Genomic DNA, 23,655 nt, shown 5'->3' with positions numbered 1-23,655 from the left:
TCTATTGTCTTATGTTGTGTGTTTATGTCTCGTTAACATAACCAACGTTGTTTATTTTGTGTTTATTATAGCCCGTAAGCTAAATTTCTATTCGACGGTCTTTGAACCAGTCTAAGTTGAATATGGCTCGGGGCCATATTTAGAATCTGTGCATTTTGGATGGGATGTATTAGGATGGCCTGAACTAGACATTTATTTGTTATATATCCGAATTATTTGTTTCGGAGTGTGTACATATAGATTTGACTTTGCCTACTAGTGTATTACTTGATAACGCAGCATCTCAGTGGCAGTTTTAGATATTGCAGCCCTCGGGCACGGAATTAGAAAACTAAGCCGCGGCGATAAACCACTCGAATTTAACATCATCAATGTATTTTTTGTTTTCTCCTGTAACAATGTCGTTTGTTCATTATCGGGCCCATACCCGATCTTTTGTAATTTATTTGTAACGATTTTGATATATAGTCACTTGTGTGCGCGGCACATGACCCTTTATAAGTCTCCAGTTTAATAGTCATTTTTAACTACCTTGATTTTGTGTGATTGATATCTATGTTTTGAGACGAATAAATCTATCATCGCCCTATATTTGCGTTCTTATTCACTAGAATAATGTAATCGTAACTCCTGTCCATATACTTATTCAGTAAAACTTATTTTTGAGATTTTTCTTGTAGCATATTTTTGCCGAAATGCACCACGCGCTCTTATCTCTGAGTCTAGCATAATTTTTGGACAGAGCACGGTTCAATATTATAAACTAAATTAATCCCATTCAATCCTCAATTCTTCTAAAGTATTAACTTCACTTTCGAGATAAAGCTACTAGACGCAAGTAAAAGGTCCCGGGCGGAAATAAAACTCCCCATGAGTCACCTCTTCACAGTTTTTTCTCGAGTAGGGCTAAGAACCCTGCTATTAAGCCTGAACATAAACGGTACTAATGTAATTGTGATGTAAATGTAATTGGATCAGCGAATTTTTTTATGCATATCGTAGAAAACAATTATTTACAGTACGTAAGTATGGACAGGTTTTATCGAGTCCATTGTCTGGTTCTGTTGCCCAGTTATCAGCGTCTTGACCTTCGGTCGTCGGGGTCTAGTGTTCCATTCCTGTCTATGTATAAGGATTTTTAATTATTAACGGTTAATTATCTTGGCTCCGGGAGTGGGTGTTGGGGCTGTCCTCAATTTTCCGCAACTAATACATCACAACAACATTACTCTCCACCACATAAACACGCATTCTCTTATACAGGGCGGACGTCACCTACCGTCATTACAAGGGCTGCACTAGGCTAGGGGGAGCCACGCGAAATTATATTAATGTTATCATTTTTGTTATGAAATATGATGTATTTATAATTTATATCATGTGATGAACAGTCTCTTGATTTCTGTTAGTTACTGAGTTATATGTAGTACAGCCATTAACTTCGTGGATTGGACGTCTTAGTGTCGCTGTGGTGCACTATAGAGGAGACTTTGCACCCAGAACGTTGTCGTGACAGTTCTTCCCTAGTCCCAACAAGAGGCATTTGGGTGCGTACAGTATAAGCATAACGGCCTCTGTTGAGAATGGTAGTTGCATGTCAGTGGCGGAACCTCAGAATGTCGTAGTTGGCACAACAGAAACATTTTAACTTCCGTCAAAAATGAGACAAATTCCTCCAGCGAATCTTTTGAGATGATCAAGTCACAATCTCCCAGATCACCACGACGAGAAAAACACGCGGAAAGTCAGATCAAAAGCATATGTGATCCTCGAACTGTTAGCACCAGTCCACGAACATATTGACTGTAGTACGTACATACTGTACGTGTACACTGTCTTGCCTACACTGTAAGCGCCAGTCCAAGAAGTTATTGACTGTAGTACATGAGGCTACACAGTGTTGCCTACATTGTAGGCACCAGTCCACGAATTTACTGGCTGTAATAGTATTTATACTACATATAATATGAGTCCGCATCTGATAAATGTATTCTCTAAATTAACTTTGGTTCTGCAAGTTAAAATCAGACAAACTCTCAGAATAATGCTCATTTACTGAATTCTTTTGCATAAACAAAACTGAGGGGAAGAAATGATGACGATTTCATTGTCAATGGAAGAATGCGGAACTACGATTAAATTACTCGACCCAAAAACTTGATAAATTTTAATGTTATTAGATTGCTGAGATGGTATCTGATGTCGATATCGTTACAGTAATGTACATTCAAATTGATCTAGTTGCATTTGCGCGTTCAAAATTATTAAATGAACTTATTTTAAATATACATTTCGCACGTTGCACACTTTATGTTTACTGAAGTCTGTAATTTAATAATTTCAACAACTAGATACGTTTTAGACCAATCACTAAGTTGCCTCAAAATATCTGGGTACTAAATACGTGATAATCAAAACATAATCTGGGAGACATTCTTGAAGAGAAAAATGTGGAGCCTTATCTTTAATTTTATCTACGATTAAAATTGTTTACAACAAACTTAAATTTGGTGATCAACTTACAATTTAATTTTCCAGTGATAAATTTGGTTTATTCCCTGGTGAGGTAGAAAATTTGACAATATTATCTGTTTATTACTCAGAAGGAACAGCGTTCCACGAAAATCACATCCTACTAGACTCCTCTAAACAAATTGTTGCTGCTATTTGTTTAAAGCTGTACTGACACATCAAAGGTTTTCGACTATGCAAGTATGGGAAAGGACTAGGATTAGAAAGACAGCAACCGTGGCCTTAATTAAGGTACAGCAACAGCATTTTCCTGGAGTGAAAATGGCAAACCTCTTCAGCGCTGCCGACGGTGGGATTCGCATCCTCCATCTCCAGAATGAAACATAACACCTACGCGACCCTAACCGAACGGCCAACTTACTTCTCTATATTAGCCGCGAAGTAAATTTGGGGTTTTCTCATGGGAAAAGTGATTAGTGTTCACTGTTTTCACAACACATGATTTAGAGTCGAATCATATCTGGTTTGCTGGTTTTAAGAATCAAATGCCTCCAAATTATCAACATGTACCGTTTAAGGTATTGATAGTAATTTTTGGAATTTCCTTCTAGTTGCTAATAATATCTTCTATAAAGAAACTAGAAAATTTCCTCATTATATTCGTTTGCAATAGGAAGGATTGAGAGTGGGGTGTGATTTTTGTTTTAACAGGAATAGGTCAACGATCATCTCTTAATTAGAAGAAAATATGGGGGAGGTATTACCCTCCGAAGAATAAGGATTACGGCAGAAAGAAGTAAAGGGCGTTAAAGTGAATGATTGCCCTGACTTCGAAAACTTAACGCCATTGGGTTCGGAAGAGAGCAATAGTTGACCAAGGAAAAAGTTAAAGTGAGGTATCTGACACAATAAGAAGCAATGCCAGACTGAAGAGGCGGCCTGTTGTTACAAACCCACGCGTGAAAGTTGAGATCTCCCCTGTGAGTTACCTTCTTTAGTTGCCTCTTTCGTTACGTGGTGGACAAATGTATTCTACCCCTTCCGCCCACAGTGGGAAAAAATAATGTTAACACTTTTGTTGTTCGTGAAAAATGTATTTCATTTGAAGAGGACATTTTCCTACCACTCTCTTCATTTGCTCTTTTCTTCTTTGTTATAGATCAGTTCCTTTAGTTACGACGACATTCATTCCACGAAAGATATATCTCGCACTTCAGTTATCTGATGACAGTCTATATTGCCATAAAAGTCCGTAGACGCAAGTCTATCAGTGCGGAATGGGAGTCAGAGGGTTGAAACTGAAAGAATGGAGTAGTAAAACTCAGACTTATCTGCATTATAGATTCCTCTCGGGGTCGCTCCCAATTTATTAATGAAAATATCATCGTTTGTGGCATTAGTTATGGCAATGATACTATGCTCAATAAGGCTTCATTGCTGTAGATCTGGTAGAAAAATAAAGATTACGATTACGATTACTATGCTCACGATCAGCCCGTGAAAGGCATGCCTGATAGACTCTTCCCCTTCCATTCTAGAATGCAATTTTTTGATCCTTGTTTAATTCCTGTGTGTAGAGAGACGAGACTTCTCTCGCAAAAGCTAAATATTTCAATATATCTTATCTGCGGGAGCAATACCGTCAATGCATTTCCTGTGTATTATTTTCCTTTAGTCTGGTCACGCCTCCTAGCAACATATGAATATGCAGTCCATCAGAAGCATTTTCTTTGTGTTTATTTTCCTATGCTAATGTGTAAAGGGAAATAAACCTTACTGTATTATACTGTAGGAGTGCCTAAATACGTCACTTATCCGTTCTTCAAATACGGTACATTTTAAGAGCTATGATACATTGAAGTAAGTGTTACATTTGGTGTTTCGACAGACTGGATAACTTACAACTTATATACTCGTATTTCTCCAGTCAGCATCATGAAACTTAATAATAAACGGCAAATGTCACTCGTCATATATTCTTCCACACCTTTTGATGGAATATCAATAATATTTCTGTTCGCAACAGCGGAACACCAGTCCTTCAGTTCGGTATATTTCTTAAACCGCGTAACAAAGAGCTTAAAAACTTTTTTGCGTTTAATAGAACTTTTTGAGCATCATAAACATACCACTAAATCAGTACAAATACTCATAACACGAATAAAGGAGGGGAAACTAATATTACGTAATATGTCTTGAAACAAAAAAATTTTTGATTGGAGGTTTTGGGTGGAATTCAGAACAAAATTTGATATATCCTAGAGTCAAATACTTACAGTTAAAGAGTGTGTTATTAATAAATTCACCTTGTCATGTACAAGTAAGTAGATTTAAGAGGTGAACTTGCAAAGTATTCCTACGGTTTGGAGACGCAGCAGAGACGATTTTATAAAACTGTATTTTGCGTTTAATAGAACATTTTTGAGCGTCATAAACATACCATTAAATCAGTACAAATACTCATAACAATAATAAAGGAGGGAAACTAATATTACGTAATCTGACTTGAAACAGATTTTTTTGTGTGTGGAGGTTTTGGGGGAATTCAGAACAAAATTTGATTTATCCTAGAGTCAAATACATTTAAAGAGTGTGTTATGAATAAATTCACCTTGTCGTGTCCAAGTAAGTAGATTTAAGAGGTGAACTTGCAACGTATTCCTGCGTTTTGGAGACGCAGCAGACACGATTTTATAAAAGGGATCAAACAGATGATTTCGGTAAAGATGTTTGAATTTTTTGATTGCACAGAATTTATAACTGATGATTAAGCTTCTTTGTCTTTAAAGGAAAAAGTAGTTTACAAATGTTCCAGTTCTTGAATGTCAAGGATATTGATAGGCCTGTTAATTGAATGTAGAGAAAGTAACTATAGTCACAAATTTCCAATGCAGCACGCGGACGTAATTGTAAAAAACGTTATTCTGATGAGAATGAATGAAATAAAGATTTTCAGGGACCGGAGACCTGTAAAATAAAGTAGGTCTACATGGAGACAGTGGGTTAATCAAAATAACACTGTTAAATCTACTAGGCAAAGTTCCGAAAACAAAGGTGGTTTTAAAGTGCCTGTGGGGAAGATGGGCCGAATTATTACGACATACATGTTTGACAGCATACCTTAACTATAGGCTGACTCCACGGTGTAGGGTTAGGGTGCCTACCTCTCATCCGGAGGTAGCTGACGGTGAGATCATTTTATTAAACTTTAAGGTAAACAAACAAAGTAAACGCTATCACACTGTAGCCCTAATAGGCATTGACCCAAGAAGCGACCACTGCTCAATCTGAAGTCCAGCCGATTACGGGGTGACGAGTGGTCCGACGAATCCTCTTGGCCGTTATCTATGGCTTTCTGGTACGGGGCCACTGCATACCACCAAATATCTCCTCAATTGTAATCACGTTGACTGTGTGAACCTCAGGTCCAGCAAAAAGTCTCTCACATGGACAGGAATCGAACCCGGAGCCTCATGATAAGACTCAGGCACGTTAACCCTACAACATGGGTCCGGCTATTGTTAAAGTATGCCGTGTTTAAGTAATGAAGGTAATTTACATTAATTGCCATTGCTTGTGGTTCCTATGTACATGGAAATGTGTAAGCATGAAGTTTTTACGACAATATCAGCTGAGGAGCAGAAAGAATAATTAATCTAACTAGTTGGACATATGTGATGAACTAGTAGCAGTAGCTTTAAAGAGGCTAAGTTGAATGGACTAGATGTAGACAGGAATTTATGACTAGAGCGGTTTTCTTGCATTCAGTACATGATGTTGATAATGGTGATGATGAATTCGTCTCCTGAAACTACCATCCATCCTAGTATAAGTTCCAAGTCTTCGTTCCTTCGGTTTAGGTATCAAGCTTTATTAAATTACAGTACTTTAATTCAAAGTAATGGGATGTCGCAAAAGACAAACAAGAAAATGTAAATGCGCAACTGAGCCAGTTTTTGAATTTATTTGCCTAATCTGAAGGTAAAAAAAGCATTATGTGAAAAGGTTTATGCACAAAAGGGTCATTTTGTATATGTATTGTGTGTAGGTAATTCATCGTTGACGAATATTAACTTGTCAATCAATTGACAACCTCCGTAAGTTTCAGTGTATCCTCATTAAATCATACTTAAGCTCACAATCCCTCCTAGCCTGAGTGATATTATCCGCTGCATATGACACAGGTTGATATCTGGGATCAATCACGAAACTTGTGGCCTGAATGATTTACCACTTAGCACCACAACGAGTACACATATAACCGATAGTACAACTGGATTGTAGTAATTATGATTAGACATAAATTTTATAGGAGCTGAGAACAACGATTGTCATTGAATTACCGTCCCTATGGCAATGTGTATTTTTGACCACTAGGTTTGATTTTAAATATAGTTACCTACCTACCGTCAAATAAATTCGGATGGATTGTTGTGGATTGCCTAACTCCTGGACACCAGATAGTTGAGACCAACGACGTTAGAATTTGGATGTAACTTGGCTAACAGTAGGCAGTTTTCATCTGTACTCTAATACGTTACCATTGGTTGTCCAAAGGTAACCTGAGGCGAAAACTGAACATCGGTAAAGACAGTAAATTATGAAGGTCGAAATAAGGAATTAAACTTATTACATAGAGTACATGCCTCGGACTTGGAATATAAAGTAACTACTGGAAACAGAATGAACGATACTCTGCGAAACGTTTTGGTCTACGAGCAGCATTTCCTACCGTACGGTTTGAACCGTACTTTTACGGTTTTCAATCCTCTATGTATAGTTCAAATATCAAATTTATAATTTCTAAATGAATATATTTTATTATTGGAAATGTTCAAATTTTGTATGAGTTTCTTTTCTCCTGTTTGGACATGTATGACGTTGGCCTCCAGTTCTTCAGGGGATTGTTGTGATTCAGATCAACCAATGAAGCACCTAAGTAGTCTAACGCGTGGGATTTTTCTGTCTCACTGTGCGACCGGGATTATCTTACCTGAAACTTTATCAACTGTGGGTATCCATAGTCGTATATGTGTTCACAGTCACTCTCTTGAATGAGCCCACACCGAACTCCGTCAACGTTTGTCAACCAGTGTCAAGTGTGGTGTAACATCAAACTAGTTGTCTAGTTGTAAATCTTATGTTCGCCAAACTTATGAATAATATTGTGATGTATTTACAAATTCTTTCGCGTGACAGAACAGTGCTTCAATTTTTTGTTGGTTAGCTCACTATGTATTAATTAAGTATATATTATTTCCCTTGGCGATTATTTTGAATGTTAAGTAAGTAAAGATGCGGTTAACTTCCGATTACAAAAAATGAAGCAGGTCCTCCGACACATACAAAATTACAACTTTCCGATAAAAACCCAGAAGGAAACAAAAGTACAGGCATTCGTGGAAGAGTATAGACAGTACCAAGTGTATGCATAAGTATTTTCCAATTTCACTAATAGATGGCGCCACAGCGTATGAATTTGACACATACGTGAGTTTGTTCGTCTAACATTATCCTACCAACACACATAAGTTGAGTCCGCTGAACACCAGCGTCTGTGCTGTATCGTTCAGTGATCATGTCGACGTTTGTGCCTGAAGAAGAAAATTTACGGCACACATTGCTTTTCTTTAATCAAAAGAAAAATGCCATGGAAAGTCATTGTTTGCTGGTAGAAACATATTGTGAACACGCTCCATCGATTAGATCATGCGAGACATTAGAACATGTCTCACATGTTCTAATCGGCAAGAAGACCATACTTTGTGTCTGGTGAGACCAGAGCGGTATTGTGTCTTATGAACTCTTGAAGCCCGGCGAAACCGTTAATGCACAACACTATCGCCAACAAATGATTAATTTAAATCACGCATTGATGGAAAGACGACCAGAATGGGCCAGAAGATATGGCAAAGTGATTGTGTTACATAACAATGCGCCGTCTCACACAGCAAAACCAGTGAAAGATACCTTGAAATCTCATGGATGGGACATCCTTCCGCACCCTCCGTAGTACCCTGACCTGACGCCATCTGACTATCACCTCTTCACATCAATGGGGCACAGCAATTTCGAGTAAGTTGGAAAATGGCTCGACGAATGGTTTGCCGCCAAAGACAAGCAGTTTTTCTTGCACGATATTCATAACTTACCTGAAAGATGGGTGAAGTGTCTAGAAGCTGATGGCCAATATTTTGAATAAAAAATTAAATTCACTCGAAAATTACACGTTTCCTTTACCACAAAAACTGACAAAACCCTTATGCATACACCTGGTATAAGAATTGGCTGCGTCCTGATCCAACATGTGAAGAAACGGCAAAGTGTATATATTGCATTTCCTTACTTCCAGTAAAATATTTCACTTAAGTATTCCTATTTGATATTATTGCCACTTGCTATTGTTGCACACATTCTATTGCATTTTAGTGTATTTGGGTGAATATTAGTACTATACACTTTTAGGATAAAGAATATGTGTTATTTCGAATTTCTGTACGGTTTTTCTATTTTCGGAGTTTGGCAACTCTGTCTACGAGGCAATAAGATGCTCTATGGTGGAAATTCTCCTACTATGACGAACTGGTTGATCATTTACATAAATGTAATTTGGTGACAGCAATTACTCTGATTTCTCCACTTGCTATGATGGATCTGCAATACTGCAGTTGAGGCAAAATTATTATAACTTCTTTAAGTAACAGACCGTGAGTGACATTATTTCGTGATTAATTTCAACTGCGTGTGCAAGTCAGATCAACGAAGACTAGATCTGTACATTCTGGATATAAGCAACCTATGTCAGCGTAATGTGTTCTAGTGCGAAGCCATCCAATCGAGTTCTTTACTTCCTTTTGAGATAAATTACTAACCTTCAAGCTGCACAAACCTGCCCAACTGCATTCATTAGATAGAAATTAAAGGATCTTGGATCGACTTATGGCGTCGATGAGATTCCTATGCGATTTAGACTTCATTCCTGGTAAATTAAACAAAGTGAAAGTGAAACATTAATACATGTGGCACTAGCATTCCCTTCATAGTCATTCTGAAATTTCTAACTTGTTTAATCCTCCTTCAGTCCACGCGAGTAGCTTTTCCTAATTTAAATTAGATCGCAAATGATACTTTCGAAACCTGTAAAGTTCACTCAAACATATAACTGCCGTTCCGCAGGTTCTACTTTGAACTCCTCACTTTGTCTAGGGACTAGTATTTAAATTTTGTCATTGTTTGTAACTTGGTGGGTGATTGACTGGCTGTCGTATTTCAATGTTGCTATTTCTTGATGGGTGAAGTATGTTTTAATCTGCTCTTTGTCACAGTTCAAAACACAATGCAGCTTCCCCCGAAGCCTCAGTCTCAATGACGGCTGTGACTGTATGGCAGCTGCTGAGGTATGAGTGGGCCTGAGTAATGGCATTCAAAACACAACTACTGCGTCTAGATGTTTCGAAAGGTGCTAATCACAGACCTTGTCGTGCTTTAGTTGAACTTTTCGGGCTAGCGAGGAAAGAAATGGCAATAATGCGACATAATGCGTGCTACGTCTCACTATGCTGCCACCATATGTTTTTGAGGTCTCCCTATAACCACAAACCCTTGTTGGTGATTTTAAGGGATTCAACTAGCCTCTGGGCAGAAGACTTAAAATACATACATACATACATACATACATACATACATACATACATACATACATACATACATACATACATACATACATACATACATACATACATACATACATACATACATACATACATACATACATACATACATGCATACATACATACATACATACATACATACATACATACATACATACATACATACATACATACACACATACACACATGCATACATACATACATACATACATACATACATACATATATACATACATACATACATACATACATACATACATACATACATACATACATACATACATACATACATACATACATACATACATACATACATACACACATGCATACATACATAAATAAATAGAGGCAGACAAACAGACGGACAGACGGACAACGTTTTGTACACTATAACTCGTCCGACATTCAAGAATCCCTTTCTCGTAAATTGCTTCACTATCCAGTGGAATTGGGAGGTAGATAACGAACTTCACTTACACTCTAATAGAAGAACATCACGTCCTGCAATTGATTTTTCCGTCCGTTCTGAATGTTTACATTGTCGATGTGCAACACTTTCCCCGGTTCAAAACCTGTGAAATGAGCACGGCATAACATTTACATACTAAGTACCGGACTCATCACATTGGCTGTGTGTAGCCCTTGCTTTGTCCACCTCTGTAGAGTAGTGTAACGCTTAGCACTATTAGTTGGCATCCTCGGAGTTCCGGGTTCAATTCCCGGCACTGGCAGGAGGGCTGGTATATAGTTAAATGGTATATGCTGCTATAATCTATTTCGGGATATTCCAGAAAACTGCTGCACCACCTCCGGATGAGGACATGAATTTTCTTTACTTCAGTTGTTGCTTTCTTCTGTTCACGACGCTAATTGTATCGTGAGACTTAAGGAGACATTCAGTTTCACAAAATTAATGGTTTTTCCTATTTTATAAACTGATAAACTTATTCCATAAATGTCAAATATATTCAGCTTCCTCCACCAATTAGTGTTATGAAAGTCTGATCATATAGTTCTTTTAACGATACCAGGAAGTATTATTTTTCAATCGTGGATATCAAGAAATGCTGAAGATACATATTCACAAATCAGCGAATTAGAAGTGTGTCGTATCCCAGGTTAAGGATGTATTTGTATTGATACAAGGAAGAACATCGGTATCAACCATATGATACGGTCACCTATAGTCTGTCACGATTTAAAGACTTAACCAAATTTTAAATATTACGATCACACACACATAACGAAAGACCACTACTGATTTGAATTTAAATTAAATATGAATATTCCTCGTATAATACAAGCGTATTAGTTAGGCCCCTTTCAACAACACGCGTTATCAAGCTTATTAGTTACTGGGTTCATAAATTAACAATTCTGTAAGAATTTCACATTTCAAAACATTTTGTGAATGATTTATAATTCACCAAGGTGCTATTCCACTATGAATGCTAAGTGAGATTGATTCTAATCCGTTCCACAGGTACAGCTTACTCCCGAATTAATTTAGATCTGTCAGCTTTAAGGTTATTAGGTACCTATCAGCCAATTCATTACCTTGAATTTGGGCAATTAAGGCACCCCCAAGGGTCTGCAGCAAATGAGATGTCGAAACCGATAATTGTTGAACTGAATAGTGAAATTAATAGTAGGCAGGCTGGGGTCGCTCTGCACAGTAAGGAATTGGGTTGACGTAGTCTGACTGTGGGTAATATCACCAGCACGGCTTTATGGATGGAGCAAGCTGCAAAGGAGGGATTGAATAGCTCAATACTGAGCTAATATTATTGTCTCCCAGGTTACATTAGCGATGGAAAAAATTACGTAACTATACTCATAGTCTTGATCCTTGAACAGAACAAACTTTCGTTCAAAAATTAACTATGATTTCCCTTAAATTACCCATCACAAATCCAGAATACAATATTAAAATACAAGACCCCATTTCGAATTATTTTATATATTATCATGCTGAGTGTGTCAGAGAGTAGAGAACTGATTATTTGAGCCCAATTTCTCGGGTTATTCGTCCTGGTGTTGTTTAAAATTGCTAAAATATTTCGTCCTCGTCTCGGTAGGTATAACAGCACGTAAATGATATGTTTTGTAACTAAATTTTCGCCACCTCATTGTCTCTGTAAACCATAAGTAAAATTAGTCGAACGTATGATCATTAAAATTATTGCTACTATTCTTTGAACAAGTGTAGCATTGTAGTATTGTAAGTAGAATATTCATATATTTGTTTAACAGTGTATGTGGTATTCTAAATCTATATATGATAATTCCGTGAATTTCAAAAGCCGGCCCCGCTGTGTAGGGATAACGTGTCTGCCTCTTACCCGGAGGTCACGGGTTCGATTCACTATCAGGTCAGGGATTTTTACCTGAGTCGGAGGACTGCTTCGATGTCCGCTCAGCCTACGCGATTAAAATTGAGGAGCTATCCGACGGTGAAATAGCGGCCCCGATCCAGAAAGGCAAGAATAATCGGCAAGAGGATTCGTCCTGCTGACCACACGACACCTCATAATCTGCAGGCCTTCAGGCTGAACATTGGTTGCTTGGTAGTCCATGGCCCTTCGGGACTGTTGCGCCACGGGGTTGTGGGGAGGTGAATTTTGAAAATTTCATCCACGTAGACGTAAACTAGCACAATATTCCTTGACTTGAAATATTCGGGGAATTTTTCGTTGAAAGCATCGATTACTCAAGCTTCCACTAAGTTGCTCGGCTTAACATGGGCACCCCTTGTAAGTTACATGTTGGAATTGAATAATAATAATAAAATGCGAAGAAAAATGCTCGATAAAACCTCCACTACAATGCAAATCTTGGTCTTGATAAAGTTCCACTACAATGAATTTGACAGAACATTGACCGTATGAATACGGATGACAGCATTTAAAACTATTACGTCCATGATAATGGCACCGAGAAGTATAAATTCCATGACCCATGCAACGTTGGTGAGTGCGTGTGCCTATCTTCTTCATGGTTTCCATGGCAGGGATGTCAAATAAAACACGATGGCTGACACTTAGGGCAAAGATAGTATACACATAAACCGAGTGTCTCGAGTTTCTCTGTAAATAGTGTTATCTATGGACTGTCGGCAAAACAAGATAGCTGACACTCAGGGCACAAAAGACACGAAACATTTGTACCAAAAACCAACACTAACTAATCCCAGATTCAACATCAACACATGCCACATCGTCACAAACACTTGCAGGAAGCCACAAATGAAGAACAGTTCCATTCCACAAACGGAGATGCACCAAATCTACAGATGACAGTCTATCTCCACCATTATTATTATTATTATTATTATTATTATTATTATTATTATCATTATGATTATTATTATTATTATTATTATTATTATTATTATTATTATTATTATGTCCGACTCGTTGGCTGAACGGTCAGCGTACATTTCATTTTTTATTATTATACTTCGCACGAGTTATCCCAATACGTGGGTTTAATACAGGATTAATATCAAATGTCCTTCGGTGATCCAAAGTTTTGGGGTCACGTTAGTACGGTAGATTTAAGACAATTTGCATGAACAAATTACATTGATCTGTTTACATTATTTGTAAGTGAGAGTCCTTCATATCAAACTTCAAAGCAGCTGTTTAGTATATAATTCAACTAGGTTTGCTATAATATTGTTGAAGACCATATAGCAGTTTATCAATATTGTACCCGTAAAAAGTGTTCATATCTTTAAGGCGCTTGATATTAAATTAACGAGCATGGTTCTTAACCTAGGGAGTGGCTTTATCATTGGAGTTGGTACAGAGAGGGGTATTGTTATCAATTTTAGAGATTATTTCGATAAATTGAGTTTATTGATCATCAAAAGCAAGTTCATATCACCTTCGTAAAGCAGCATGAAAGTGTCGTGGCTGGTTGGTACCTCCAAGTCCTGGGATGGCGTTGGACATCGCCTGAGCAGGGACCACGCCTGCTCGGATGAGGAGTTCTGGAATGTCTCGAGGTTCTGGAATGTCTCGACGTTCTGGAATGTCTCGAAGATTGGCACACGTTCCTGGGTTCGATTTGAGACGTAATTCACACTTGAGTTTTCTGCACGGCACTCCACACATTCATGGCACTGTCTGAACAGATATGACCTTTTAATTATGGTCACTGCACACTAGATATTAAATCAAAACGTTCTGGAATAATCACTCGAAGGACAAGATGATTTTGACTTCGTACCGGTAGAAATGCAAGTTCATAATTCAAGCTTACTGTAAATTGGAATGTTCTAGAGGATTATAGTCACCACAGTTCTTAATGCATAGTTTATGTAGATTTAAAACACATTGGCAATGAACTGAATAAATAGCACTCGGAAACTATCTTGTTTCGTCAATAGGCGAAGTGAATGGCCATTAGAGAAAATGATATTTGAAAGAAAAAGTCTGACTTCATAAATTATGGATTCACTCAAACTACTGGAAAGTTCTAGGCTTTCTGGGAAGTATTCTGAATTGTCACATTCTTTAATGAGGATAAGAATCAAAACACAAGTCCCCGTGCAGCACTTGGGAAATATTGCATATTTCACAATTAAACGTAATATTGAACGTCCCCTAAGTTCCACAGTTTTTACAAGACGTAAGTTCAATGAGGCACTTGGGAAAAAAATATCGCTCACACGAAAGTTTATGTCGGTAGGGCACAAGTTCATCCTACACGCTCGGAAAATTTCAATGTTCCAGAAATTGATTCACAAAATACAAGTTTGAATGAGTTCGAAACGTAAGTTCAATGTGGTACACAACACTCGTGAAAATTCAAAGTCCTTTCAATCGTCGTCGGATAACTAAGTCCCTATGTGGCACTTAAAAAAAATTACAAAGTTCCAATGTGTAGAAATAACAAAGTTCAAATGTGTCAAAATACTAAAGTCCCAACACGACACTCGAAGAAAATAAAGTTCCGATGTGTCAAAATATTAAAGTCCCAACACGACACTCGAAGAAAATAAAGTTCCGATGACAATGTTCCAGTATGTCACCTTAAGAAAATAATAAAGGCTTACCGCGACACTTGGCGAAAAAACTAAGTTCCAATGAGACGCTTCAGAAAAATAACAAAGTTCTTATATGGCACTTTAAGAAAATATCAAAGTCCAATCACGACACACGAAAAATAACAAAGTTCCAATGTGTCAATATGACAAAGTTCCAACACGATGCTCGCAGAAAATAACAAAGTCCCAATCATGCACTTCAAGAATATGATAAAGTCCCGACACAACATTTAGAGAAAATTTCGAAATTCCAATACTTGTTTTTCGAAGACTGTCAACTATAAGTTCGACACACACAATACTCCTCCTGTCACCCGTGTCACAAAGACGGCGGAGTGACAGATACTGAATTCGTAGGTCGGGTGGTCCTCCTTTTATACACGTTCGTATGGAAGTGTCTAGAACTCGGGTATTATCTACCCTTATAACTCCTATAATACTCGGTGAATTTTCTTAAAATATTGATAGATTACGTCCACTGTAATGGTTTTTAAGATGGTAGTATCAAAATAGCGATAAAGTAGCGCAATATGTACTTTTGAGGGTAAGCTGGAACATTACCATATATGGCACGTATAGCTGGCTTACGGCGGCCACGTCACTCGCTGGGTACGTCACTGCGTTCGGTAGGCTACCTACCTTCCACTTCGCGCGAAGTTCAACAAACATACTTCGGACTTCTCTCGTGGCGGCGTTCCCGGTACAATAAAAATAAAGTTGTAGGGGATCCGCTGTCTGTAATTTCGTTTGTTTTGCTAATTTTTCAGATATTTATGTGATTTAGGTCAACTCAAGACCGTATCAGTGGTTTTTAGCTTTCGTGTCTGTTTGTTTGTCTGTTTGTTTGTTTCACCATTATGGTGAAACGGCTAGATAGATATCGACCAAACTTCATATAGAGTATACTGATCAAGGGGAAGGTTTAGGTATGCACTTGATTTGGAAATAACTTAATAGAATGGGGGTTTATAGGGAAACCACAAGTTTTCTTCAATTTTCTCTTATACTATTGTTTTTCTGTAAAATCTGTGGACTACATGTGAAACGTCCCTTCATTTTAAACGACTTTTTTTTAGTATAATTTAGCTTACTCTTCAAATGACGGAGAAAATTACTACTTTGTGCAGATTTCATGCTATGCATTGAGTGGCCGACAAACCCACAACGAACCTACCGGTTACCATGGCAACGTCTCTGGCTGCTTGCCAGCAGTGAAGTAACATAGATTAATGTAATTTTCTTCAAAATTCCTGTAAACTCGTGGTTCTTCCTTACGTAGAAAACAAGAGAGACGCCATGCTGCCATTATGTGGATTATTTTCGGAATCCCGTTGGAGGTTAACAATCGTCATCGAATAGCTTTAAAGGGGCTGTTAACATTTGAATAGTACAGCGGAGTGTAGCCCAAGATTTCACACCACAAGGTGTTTTCTGGTATTTGCTATAAATTTTACTGCATTTCTCTTCTACTTCTGTTTTCAGCTTTAATTTTTTGCCTCAGTCTTGCCTCTTTAGATTTAAGTAATAACACCATAAGTCATCCTCTTATCTGTTTACCTAAGAATCCCTGCGCCTTAATTTCTCCTCTGTTTCTGCCTTCCTTTATCCTAACGCATATCATCATAATTTAGTGAGGGGCATTTCATTTTACAATACATCCACTTGGTATTTTACAGAGAGCTATTTGTCCTATCCGGCTGTCCTCAGTTATAATCCAATTTTCTATTAACTTCAACTTTGTTAACTACTCCGTATGTATGCGAGTGCCAATCCAGAAACCTGGACACTTCTTTCTTTGAGGAAAAATTACAATCTGTTCAAATGTATGACTTTTTGGCCCCGGAATATATAGAAATATGGAAGCAATTTCAATGACGGTGCAGACCTTCCGTTTCGGGATAATTGGTGGCTAAACGGTAAGTCGTATCACAAAACAGAATGCACAATCGTGTTTCAATTTCGATGGATCTACAACTTTGGTCCTATGACATACTGTCGTATCTCGATCCCTTATACCTTAGATCAAGGTATATTTCTTAATTTTTAGTTTATTTTGTACTTTTTACACGTACATCTTATCGTTTGGCACATTTATAGGAAATATAGAATCATCAAATGCGGTATGCACATTGACACGACCAGTGGTCATATGTTAGCCACATTTTATGATTTAATAATATTATTAGATTTACGTCCCTCTAACTACTTTTACGATTTTCGGAGACGCCGAGGTGCCAGAGTTTAGTCCCGCAGAATTTCTTTTAAGTGCCAGTAAATCTACCGACACGAGACTGACGTATTTGAGCACCTTCAAATACCACCGGACTGAGCCAGGATCGAACCTGCCAAGTTGGAGCAAGAAGGCCAGCGCCTCAACCGCCTGAGCCACTCAGACCGGCAGTTTTATGATTCTAGCTGCTGCATAAGTATCCGAAAAAGAAAGTAATGTGTGAAAAACTGTACACCGATTTTACCCTACTTAATGCTTTTAATTCAGTCTAACTCATAAATAAATGTCATAGGACCAACCATGTAGAAAATTAAAAGGGGCGTCTGATGACGGAATCCGTTTGTTGATATGACCTACCGTTTAAAAGCAGTAAATTTCGAAATAAAGGTCTGCACTTACAAAACGTTTTCATGCTTATGTATATAAATAAAATTCTAGGGGGTCCGCTGTCTGTAACTTCGTTTGATTTGCCAATTTTTCAGATATGTATCCGATTTAGGTCATTTCAAGGCCGTATCAGAGGCGTTAAGCTTTCGTGTCTATTTGTCTGCTTGTCCGTCTGTTCCACCATCACGGCGAAAAGGCTGAATAAATCTCGACCAAAATACACATATAGAGTGTACTGATCCAGGGGAAGGTTTAGATATGGTTTAAAATCACTGAATAGAATGTGGGTTTATAGGGATACAACAACCGTTTCCTTCCATTTTCTTTTATACTACTGATTTTCTGTAAAATCCGTGGACTACATGCGAAACATCCCTTAAACGTTACGCCCCTCTGTTATATACATTGTTTCGCTTGGTCACTGCACACTCTTTCCTTTGAGTGAGTACTGCAGGCTGTTCAAATGTATTACTATTAGTCTCCAAAAAATATCGAAATATGGTGGCAATTTCCTCGACGGTTCAGACCTTCGTTTCGTGGTAACTGCTTCCAAACCATAAGTCATTTCGCAAAACAGATTAGACAATCGCTGCTCAATTTGGATTGATCTTCAACTTTGGTGTTATGCCTTATTGTCGTATCTCGATTCTTTATATTTAGGATAGCGCAGCATGACTCGGTTACAGTCAAATCTCTCCAACTCGAGTGGGACTATCGTTAGGAAAGAGGGCCTGACATTATAATGAAAACTACCCATCTCTATTGCGAATGGCAGCTGGTAAGTGAGCCTGCCGTTATCGTAGAAACTCCCGAACTCGAATGTGAATGGCAGGAGGAAATGTGAGCTCCCATTATCATCTAAATTTCCCCAACCTGCACCTTACACAGTGTCAAAAGCATCCGTGATATCTATGAGCATCGTAGCGGCCTTTAGCTTCTCCTCAAATCCAGCTTCAGTGAATGTCTTCAGAGCAAATACTTGGTCTTCTCAACTTCGTTCCGGTCTAAAGTCAGCTTGTTCTGCGGGGTGGTCCTTGAAAATGGCTGGATGATTCTGTTGTAGTTTAGTATTTCTAGTAGCTTGTAGGTTAAGCTTAATGATGCTATGGGTCTATAGCTTTCGGGAGAACTGGACGGATTTCTAAGTTTCAAGAAACAATGATCTTTGATCTCTTGAAGTCCAGTGGCAGGTGTCCTGTGCGTTGAATGAATGAAAAGAAGTCAGCAAGATATTTCCTAGCATTTCTTCCACAGTGAACGACGAAATCATTGTGAATTTTGTCAAAGCCTGGCGCTTTTCCCATTTTGCAGCTTTGAAGGGCTATTGTAACTTCGTCTATGGTGAATGGTGGTGCTAGCTCCGGTGTAGAGGAGCATGATTTTCTTAGTTTTCTCAGGTGTCTTCTGATTACCTTGGAGTGTGTCTGATTTAACCCTGGACATCTGAATGATTCGGTCCGCTATTCTGTCTAGTTTGAATTATTGAAGTACTTTTGGTTTGTCGGAATGGCCTCCTAATTTGTTTATAACACTCCAGGCGTTATTGAATTCTTAAAATCTAGTTCCCTAACTGTATTTATCCATCTTTCCCTTCTCTCCTTATCCAGAATGGTAATGAGATCATCTGCAAATTATGTCCGACCACTCTGTAGAAAATCTTGATACAGAACCTTACTAGTCTCCTTCCAGCATGGTATGTGTTGTTTTCGAATGTCTTCGGGTATGTGGTTTTTGGTAGTTCAGATTAGCATCCTGACGAACTTCCATCGAACATTGCTGTCTAGGTCCTGAGAAAATCAGTCCCAGTTAGCTTTGGAAAAATTCCATCGCGCGTATGGTTAATTTTCAGTAATTGATATCTGGATTCCTACTTTAGGATGATGGGGCGGTGTGGAAATTTGTCAACAATGTATCTGATGGTCGGCAGAGGTAACCCTGCATCGCGACGAAGCTCTAGTCTGGCTTTGTTTCTCATTTCCATCTGGCTGAAAGGAATGTGCGTTTATCATCTTAAAATTATACGAGGTGCAAATTGTATACTACGGCCCAGTTGATCACTTCAGTACTATGTGAATTAACCTGTCTGTAACCCCAATTGGTATGGAGCTGGATGTGAGACGATTGGCAGAAGACCATCAGTCTATGACGTATTTGGTGACTTGTAAATATTTGTAATTCTTAAGTTGCCCATATTTTTGGTTATTGCTGAGGAATAATTGTGAGAGCTTATTGCAATGAATTGGGCGTCAGCTATTGACTTTCGTACATAGATAGATGTGCCATACTGGTCATGGTAAGTGGCACCTATCATGTGATAATCAGAGATTGAACCACGTGTCTGAAGTTGGTCTGGCTTTCCCAAATGCGTCTCCTACAAAGCAACATCTACTTCGTGCTCTCTAAGTGTCTTGTGTAATATTTCACATTTTGATATGCTGATGCCTTTGGAGAAGACAGATATGGAGAGTTTCTCCAGGGAATCGAGCCGTTGGGCAATCTTTTGTGCGCCTCTTGTGAGAGCCTTTGAATGTGTGCACGTATCGCTTCCTCCGAGAGGTCAGGAGACAGATCCGGATAACCAACGCTGCAGAGTGCCTTTAAGAGTAGATGATAGCACTTCCTTGGCACCTGCAGTGACTGTTCTTTAGCATCACCCAGGAGACACGTGTAACTTAAGGAGTACTACGGCACTAGGGGTGGGAAGTGGGGTAAAGGAATATGTCCAAACTGAACGCGATTATGGATGTATGTGTATATGTTTCACCACAGCTCTCAACCAGACTTAGTACACATATGAATTCCTATCTGGAGAAAAATACTGCGGAGGTAAGACATCCCTAGTACCCCTACGGTTAGGGTTTGGGAATGAATGACATGTAAAATTAATCGAAATCGACCGAAATTAGTGCCGAATCCATACTTTCCGGGATCTCTGAGATGAATTGTGATAGTCTAGATGCCATTTAAATCCAAGTTCAGTCGGCATCGGCATGGGGTCATAAGGATTAAACAACGTATAAAATAACTGAGATTAGAGTTCAATCTACAGTAGTCGCGTTCGCTAGGGTGACTGCTCAGTGACAGTAGGAATCCCGTACATTGTACTCACAGCGCGACGCGTAAATACCTACTAACATCACCTATTTTTATTATTTATTTGAAAGTAACTACTTCCCAGACAATATGGACTGCAACAAGGACAACGTTCTACGCGAAACAAAATAATATAAAACTAAAAATTCTAATGAAACACACAAGAATAACTCTAAAACTACAAAATAGTTTGTAATATTTCAATCAACGTCACAAGAAAGAAATCTACACAAAGTCAGCCGACAATTAACAGGTGGACCTAGTAAGTATCCTAAAAGTAAACATTCAAGAAACTACATGGGCACGCATGAAAATGCACTCTACCTGATCAATTAATAATAATAATAATAATAATAATAATAATAATAATAATAATACAAATAATTTAACGCCTCGTGTTTTAAAATACGTGATGTAGTCACCCGAACAAATTTGTCAATACGTCATTCGACGGCCGGCAAAGACTAGCGTATTGAGGGGTAAGGGAATCTTTGATTTATAAATAATAATAATAATATGTAAAGGAAATGAAACAATTTTTTGGAAGATCCTTGCATAAAACATCTAGTTAAGTTATCAATGGTGTGCTCAGTGAATTGAAAAAATTGTTATTTGATATTACTCATTGGCAAGGGGGGATTTCCCAGTTCATAGGAATACAGACGTTAGGAGGGAATTGATTAATTGGTTTATAGTCATTCATGATAAATTATTAGGTAATAATAATAATTATAATAAGCGCATGCCCTCAACTTCTGCGTGCAAGCATTTTAATTTGATGCCACCTGGCTGCTTGATCGTCAATTTTGAGGTTCCGTTTTACACTAGGACTACTAAATGGCAGAGTAAACCGAATCTCTTTTGAGAGTTTATAGCTGAGTTTTAGTGAAATTTTTCGGGTAAACTCCAAGTGTGTCACAAGAGTCCTGTTACATGCCGACATCGTACGGCCTGGTATGCCGAATGGTCTTTATCCTGGCCATCAAAATTCCGACTACCTCTGCCGGGTTTGAACCCGCTAGCTTGGTATTCGGAGACCTAACCTCTGCCACTGAGCCACAGAGGGAGCTGATGATCAGATAAGATACTTACTTCTTCTACATAGGTTTTCATTCCGTCTCTGAAGGGAACGGTGGGCCTCCCAGACAGTTACGCCGTCTCTCAGGACAGGGAGATTTGAGTCGGTGACTGAGATATTCGGAAAAGTCAGAATGTGAGGGGTTTGTGGCCGTGTACTATTTAAGCATTAAATCTTAAGCATCTCTCTTTCCATGAGTTGTCGATGTGTCTACGGGCGCACTGCAGTTTTTACTTTGCCACTGTGTATTTAGTATTAACTCCCATAGTTTCTGTTCGCATTCAGAGTAATTTCGAAATACTCTGAATTTTGGAAGTAAAACAGTGAGTTTCATAAATCAGTACTCACCATTAAGCACGTGGACCATGACTGTTGCGTACTCTGTCGGTGTAATGGAGCATGTGTAGTTACCACTGTCGGTCTTGTTCACTCTCGCTACTGACAGGGAACTGTTGGCACCCTCCTCCATCAGATTGGTCTTCACGCTGAAATATAACAAGAACACGTTACACTCAGTGAAGATACAACAAAAACAACAACATCAATAATAACGTAAATAGGATTATTACCGCGTATGAATCGATGTATTTATTCTAAAATACGAAATTTTAATCAGTCATTTCCTTGAGAGTTGGTTTCGAACAGCCCTGTTGGTAGCACTGAAAACGGTTTTCCGCTGTTTGCCGTTTTCACACCAAGATGCACCTCAATTAAGGCAATAGTCACGTGTTCGCAATCCTAACCCTTGTTCTATCCTATCGTCAACAACCTACCTGTCTGTGTCGGTGCAACATGAAATAAATAGTTTCACTTATAGTTTCTCTTACACATTTTTAGGACCTTCTCCGTGATTAAACTATTCAAACTATTTGTACAGTTCATACAATATATTCAGTAATTTGATCTCATTTGCGCATTACCCAGGAACACTCTCCGTTCGGATAATGACTTCAACAATCTGACATTTAGCTTCATCGTTTGGAAGCAAGAGTGATGGAATCTCTTCTAAGTCAGAGGAAATTCTTTTCGATCACATTGTAAAGTTATTGTCAGTAATTGATGTCGTTCGGCTGCCGAGCTACGTCTATCCTAAGTATAAACATTCGAACTGAGAAAATGTGCTTTATGTGGAGTTTAAGTAAACACGGCGTATGGTATGGTATTTAGTTCTTATTGTCAAGATTAACAGGGGAACATTAATATCGTTCACCGTTCTAGCTCCATTCTTGAATGGAGTACACGATATAAAGCATAGAATTCACAGGGGAACTATTAATGAAACTGTGTATTACAAAATATATATTCACACAAAACAAATCACCAAACTAAAAGGTACTACGAAATTTTGAAGACGGAAATAACCGGCAAAGCATAACCTTGACATGGACGCAACAGGTATTGCAACCATCAGTCCATCTTCACAAGCTATTACGTTATCTCTGTTAAATGTTATCGGTACGGTACCCTGCCAATCTCTTCATTAGATGCGATGTTCGTATAAACTTAACATGGACAGAAATATTTCACAACCATGATAGGTGATGATGATGAAGATGACGATGATGATGGTGATTGTTGTTTAAAGGGCTGAAAATCTAGGTTATCAGACCCTTTTTCAACCATAATCACACTGTTGTTCAAATAATAAAACTACAAAATACAACAGCAAATA

At 38.3% G+C, this 23,655-nt stretch overlaps 1 protein-coding gene across 1 annotated transcript in view; it reads right to left on the bottom strand.

Annotated features, from left to right (window-relative positions):
• LOC136860967 (uncharacterized) overlaps nt 1–23,655 on the bottom strand; it is a 701,781-nt gene that overhangs the window by 127,839 nt on the left and 550,287 nt on the right. The window contains exon 5 of the mRNA XM_068226024.1: nt 22,332–22,468. Coding sequence (XP_068082125.1) covers nt 22,332–22,468 — 137 coding nt within the window. The remainder of the gene's footprint in view (nt 1–22,331; nt 22,469–23,655) is intronic.

This window comes from Anabrus simplex, chromosome 1, assembly GCF_040414725.1.
Source record: "Anabrus simplex isolate iqAnaSimp1 chromosome 1, ASM4041472v1, whole genome shotgun sequence".
In the NCBI taxonomy this organism is placed as follows: domain Eukaryota; kingdom Metazoa; phylum Arthropoda; class Insecta; order Orthoptera; family Tettigoniidae; genus Anabrus; species Anabrus simplex.
Note: the sequence above shows the minus strand (reverse complement) of the source record. Positions and strands in the feature narration are given on the sequence as shown.